The sequence below is a fragment of the Pongo pygmaeus genome, chromosome 2 (assembly GCF_028885625.2).
Source record: "Pongo pygmaeus isolate AG05252 chromosome 2, NHGRI_mPonPyg2-v2.0_pri, whole genome shotgun sequence".
NCBI lineage: Eukaryota > Metazoa > Chordata > Mammalia > Primates > Hominidae > Pongo > Pongo pygmaeus.
The window spans coordinates 164781874-164787873 of NC_085930.1; the positions used below are offsets into that span (position 1 = coordinate 164781874).

The window sequence follows — 6000 nt, forward strand, 5'->3', positions numbered from 1 at the left end:
CTAGTTTTAGAATCTACTGCAGAACAAAGTTCAAATTCCACAGGAAAAAAAAAAAGGCAATTCAAAATAACAAGTGACGGCCAGGCGCAGTGGCTCACACCTGTAATCCCAGCACTTTGGGAAGCCGAGGTGGGCAGATCACTTGAGGTCAGGAGTTCAAGACCAGCCTGGCCAACATGGCGAAACCCCATCTCTACAAAAAATACAAAAATTAGCCAGGCATGGTGGCACACGCTTGTAATCCCAGCTACTAGGGAGGCTGAGGCAGCAGAATAGCTTGAACCCTGGAGGGGGAAGTTGCAGTGAGCTGAGATTACACCACTGCACTCTAGCCTGGGCAACAGAGCGAGACTCCATCTCAGAATAATAATAATAATTATTATTATTATTATTATTCACTGCCTAGAAATACTTTGTGAATGCATACTGTCTGTTATCAGTTTGTTGCTTTTTTCTTTTTTGAGATGGAGTCTTGCTCCGTCGCTCAGGCTGGAGTGCAGTGGCGCGATCTCAGCTCACTGTACCCTCCACCTCCCAGGTTGAAGCAATTCTCCTGCCTCAGCCTCCTGAGTAGCTGGGACTACAGGTGCATGCCATCACACCAGGCTAATTTTTGTATTTTTAGTAGAGACAAGATTTCACCATGTTGGCCAGGATGGTCTTGATCTCCTGACCTTGTGATCCACCTGCCTTGGCCTCCCAAAGTGCTGGGATTACAGGCGTGAGCCATCGCGCCCAGCCAGTTTGTTGCTTTTTATGTGTCTGCTTTTCATTTTGTCCTGGGACTGCTGTTTATATCACCACAGAGGATTAAGGAGATGATGTTACTTAAGATGAGAAAGGCTCAGTGAAATCAAGGTTTAAGAGGCTATGGAAACTAAATTGCTAATTGGCTAAATTGGAACTTTCTCGTAATGTAAGAGTGATTGGTAAAACATCATTCCAGAGAATGCTGTTATGAGTTCAAGAGTTATTATATTTATACTCCCTTAGCCACAACTGTTCCCTAATGGATCAAAATTATGCCACTGGATTTTAATTTACACTGACTTATTCTTTTTTTTTTTTTTTGAGATGGAGCCTTGCTCTGCCACCCAGACTGGAGGGCAATGGTGCGATCTCGGCTCACTGCAACCTCTGCTTCCTGGGTTCAAGCGATTCTCCCCACTCAGCCTCCTGAGTAGCTGGGATTACAAGTAAATGCCACCACTTCCAGCTAATTTTTGTATTTTTAATAGAGAAGGGGTTTTGCCATGTTGGCCAGGTTGGTCTCAAACTCCTGATCTCAGGTCATCCGTCCACCTCAGCCTCCCAAAGTGCTGGGATTACAGGCGTGAGCCACTGCACCAGCCTTGACTTATTTTAATTGTAAATAATTTATTTATTTTGGCTGGGCGCGGTGGCTTACGCCTGTAAGCCCAACACTTCGGGAGGCCGAGGTGGGCGGATCACAAGATCAGGAGATCGAGACCATCCTGACCAACACAGTGAAACCTTGTCTCTACTAAAAATACAAAAATTAGCTGGGTGTGGTGGCACATGCCTGTAATCCCACTACTCAGGAGGCTGAGGCAGGAGAATGGCTTGAACCAGAGAAGCGGAAATCGCAGTGAGCCGAGGTCGTGCCACTTCACTCCAGTCTGGTGTCAGAGGGAGACTCCATACAAAAAAATATATATATATACATATATATATACACACACACATATATATATACACATATATATACACATATATATGTGTGTGTGTATATATATATATATAATTTTAAGACAGGGTTGCACTCTGTTGACCAGGCTGGGGTGCAATGATTGGATCATAGCTCATTGAAGCCACAATCTCCCGGGCTGAAGCAATCCTCCTGCCTCAGCCTCCTGAGTAGCTAGGGTAACAGGCCTTCGCCAACACACCCAGCTATTTTTTTTTTTTTAATCTTTAGTAGAGATGAGGTCTTGCTGTATTGCCCAAGCTCTCTACCTCATCAGCTCAAGCAGTCCTCCCACCTCAGACTCCCAAAGTGCTGGGATTACAGGTGTGAGCCACTGTGCCCAGTCATGACTTATTTTTATTTTATTTCATTTATTTATTTATTTTTGAGACAGAGTCTCAAAAATGGGGTTTCGTCATGCTGGTCTCGAACTCCTGACCTCAAGTGATCCTCCCACCTCAGCCTCCCAAAGTGCTGGGATTACAGGTGTGAGCCACTGCGCCTGGCCAGCAGTGAATTATTCGTAAAGCAGGAGTGGAACCCCAAAACACTGAGACAAATCTACCTGGGTGCAAAGCAATTATCTCTCAACCAAACAACTGAGGAAAAAGTACTATCACTATCATTTCACCAGTAATAGTGGCTCACTCACTAGCAGTTTGAGGAGGGGTACATAAGGTTAGATGTGTGTGGGAATGAATAAGATTGCAGGAGATTGCAGGAAAATAGTGTAGCTGTGACACCTACTACCACCACCCACATACCTGGACATTTACTCTACTGGGAATTTCCAAGGTAGCACAGAAGCTGAGAAGTTCAGTTGCTTAAATTTCAAAATAGAATCCCCTAAATTCATCATCACTGACAGAATGAAGAATTTCACTATATTCCTGACATTGTTATTCCTGATATTGGTCATTTTACTTGTTTTCTAGTTGTTACAAAAGTTAAAAAATAAATAAATAAATAAATAAAAAAGCTTAGGCCAGGTGGGGTGGTTCTCACTTGTAATTCTCAGTACTTTGGTAGGCTGAGGAGGGGGAGGATCACCTGAGGCCAGGGGTTCGAGACCAGCCTGGCCAACACAGTGAGACACCCCCCCCAACCCCCAATCATCTCAATTAAAAAAAAGAAGAAAAAAGAGAAAAACTTACACGTGTTTTACTCATGCAGAGAAACGGGGAAATTTTTTAGAACTTACCCTCCATTACCTACAGGACAAACTTTAAACTGTTTTCCCATAGTAATTAAAGAAAATCTTACTAATTTAGTCACAGCCTTTCTCAGCATGATTTCCCAAACCCAGTTCCACAATTTAGGCAATGTCCTGTACTTTTTTGTACTTTCCTGCCTCAGTGCACTTTTACTTTGTGCATTCTGGTGTGCCATTTCCTGGCCTCGTGGAATCTTATTCAAGAACAAAGTCAAATGTTATCTGCAATGTGAAGCCTGACTCCCAAAGGCAGTTACTAACTGGCAACTCTGAACTCTCCTAAAATGTTCATCTTCCCTATTTCTTGAGTGCAGAACTCTGCCTTATTCATTAGAGGCCTTAGAATCCCGTCCCTTAGCTGACTCAATAATGTTTGAACGAATAAACCCTGTTCCATTCACTAGAAGGCTGGATTCTGGGTACAACGGTAGGGGTAGAAATGGATTAGAAAGTATAGAGGTAGAAACCTAAAACCAACAAGACAAAAGGAAAAATGTGAACCATATGAGCCACACTTTTTAAAAGTGTGCATTTGTGTATTAAGCAAGTGGCATGAATCCTTGGACTCGGTTGTGTTATTTGATGGGTTGCCTCTCCCTGTTAACCGCATAGTGATCATTTGATTGCTCTAATATCATTCATTTTGGCTTTAATATTTCAAAGAAGCTCATTTGGACGAAACAGAAAACTTACCTTGAGTTATCTCCCATACAATGATTTCCAGTAAATTAATGAGCTTCCCTCCAACGTCACACACTCTTTCAAAAGGATAAATAAACCCAACACCATAATAGCTTAAATACACTACCTGAAAGAGTAACGATTCCTCTGGGTTGAGGCTGAAACCGCAAATATTTGTTACAAAAGTCGGCAGATTCAAGGGCCAAAAACAAAACATTGCCCAAAAAGTAACCTGCTGTTTGGCCCACCGAATTGCAAGTAGAAGCATAACCCACATTTTCCCTGGATAACATAGTTAACGCCCAACCATCGACGGCAATGTCCTGAGTGGCGGCCAAGAATTCAAACAAAAAGAATGACACAGTGAGAGCAATCACGTCGGGTGTTCTGCCATCGGTATTCCCAAGCAAACGGTCCACCTGAGTGGATAAATAGATCATGAAGAGTCCTAGTATATACTGTGTCGGGACAAGCCAAGATTTGCGACGACCGAAGTTCTTAACGTAGACCGCATCAACCAACGGGGCCCAGAGTAATTTGAGACTGAAGGGCCAAAAGACAAAACTGAAGAAAGCTTGGTCTGTATAGCTAACATTTTTGCTTTGCAAAATGAGTGGGATGCTTCCCGCCAAGCCCAAGGGAATACCCTGAAGCACGTAAAGAAAGAGTAGCAGCAAAATGCTGCTTAGTTCGGCCCGGAAGCTCCGTGGGGCTTTTAAGAAGTCGCCAGTGCCGGTATCCCCCAGAAGAGCTTCTCTATCCCCTTCCCGGCCCGCTGAGTCCAAATGACTGTCATCCCAACCGCCTGGCGGCAGAGGACCGCTCTTCATATCCAGAGAGTGACTGAAATTCCCTGGCCGCCGTTGCCGACTGCTGTCCTTGTGGGAGATGGTGGGTGACATATCAGAGACGATGCAGAGCCCCGTCTGTGGGGGGCCGAGGCTGAGCGTTTTGGATCTGTCCAGTCCCAGGTCCAAGGCTGTCGCGCTGGACCAGGGTTTCGGTGGTTCACGGGATGGTGGCAGGGCTCAAAGCGATAAGGGCACTTCTTACTGCAGCCCGGAGTGCTGAAGCCGGGAGCCAGTCCTCTGGCTAGAGGCCCAGAGGATGCCTGGATAGGTGCCCCCTGGAACGGCGTGAAAGAGCCTGAAGGAGACCCCCGGGCAGTAGCGCCGGGCTCGAGGCTGGAGGTGTGTGCCGTGGTGCCGGGATGGAAACCAGCTCCTACCTGCGGCGGGATCGAACGGCCAGTCTCCCGACCCAACACCTCCAGCTCTCGCCGCTATCGATGCGGCAGAGAGCACTTTCTCTACAGGACTCCAGAAAAAGCATATAACTTCCTGCCTTGCGCTTCAGGAAGTGGTCCCAGTCTCTAACAGGTCCCTTCCCAGCCTCCAGAGCAAGCCAATCAGGGACACGCTCTCGTGGCCCAGTTCGGAAACAATGCTTGGTGGGAACCTGCAATCTTGGCTGCCGGAACCTTCGGGGAGGATTAACGCCGGCGCACCGTGCGGCCGGGGCGGGGCGCCGCCCAAACTCAAGCTCTGTGACAGCGCCTGTGGAGGTCTGGAAAGCGTGGGCCTCGGTCATTGGGCACGAGCGGTCACGTGACTGCGGGTTCCTCCAGGCCAGCGCCGGTGGTTGAGTGATGTAATCACGCGGGGTCTGAAGTCTCCGTGGGTGTAGGTTTCTTCGTTATGCTGATGACAGGCAGTGCCCGAACTCTAGGCTGGGAGTTGTGCCATGCTGCTGCTTTCGTGGGCTGACCAGAAAAGGGTAGAAGGATTGACGTTTACGAAGTTTTTGAATCAGGAGGCAAGGTCGCCTTGTGCCCCCAAAAGGGTAGAAAAAGGCCTGGCAAACTGGAGAATCGCGTCCTTACGGTGCCTACATATTTATGGTACGAATTAAACTGCTCAACGGGTGCTAGGTTTGTCTGCAGTCCGTTTCTCCCTCATGGTGGAAGACGCGTGGGGAAACTTGGTAACCAACTCTAATTACATTGGTGATTGGATGACTCGTTACATCCTGTTTTTATGTGGCAATAAAACGTCTTGTGGCCGGGCGCGGTGGCTCATGCCTATAATCCCAACATTTTGGAAGGCCGAGGCGGGCGGATCACCTGAGATTGAGAGTTCAAGATCAGCCTGACCAACAAGGAGAAACCCGTCTCTACTAAGAGACGTACAGGAATTTGAGAATCTGATTAATTTTTTTTCTGCTCTCTCACCTCTGGCAGAAAGATTATTTTTTTTTTCTTTTGAGAGGAAGTCTCACTGTCGCCTGGGCTGGTGTGCAAAAGGGCGATCTCGGCTCGCTGCAGCCTCCACCTCCCTGGTTCAAGCGATTCTCCTGCCTCAGCCTCCCGAGTAGCTGGGACTACAGGCACGCGCCACCA

General features: G+C 47.1%; 1 protein-coding gene across 3 annotated transcripts in view; it reads right to left on the reverse strand.

Moving 5' to 3' along the window:
• SLC33A1 (solute carrier family 33 member 1) overlaps window positions 1-5661 on the reverse strand; it is a 30784-nt gene extending 25123 nt beyond the window's left edge. For all 3 annotated transcript variants that reach the window (XM_054479521.2, XM_054479522.2, XM_054479520.2), the window contains exon 1: window positions 3730-5661. In XM_054479521.2, the coding sequence (XP_054335496.1) occupies window positions 3730-4504 (775 nt within the window). In that variant the 5' untranslated portion in view covers window positions 4505-5661. The remainder of the gene's footprint in view (window positions 1-3729) is intronic.
• Window positions 5662-6000: the final 339 nt, after the last annotated feature.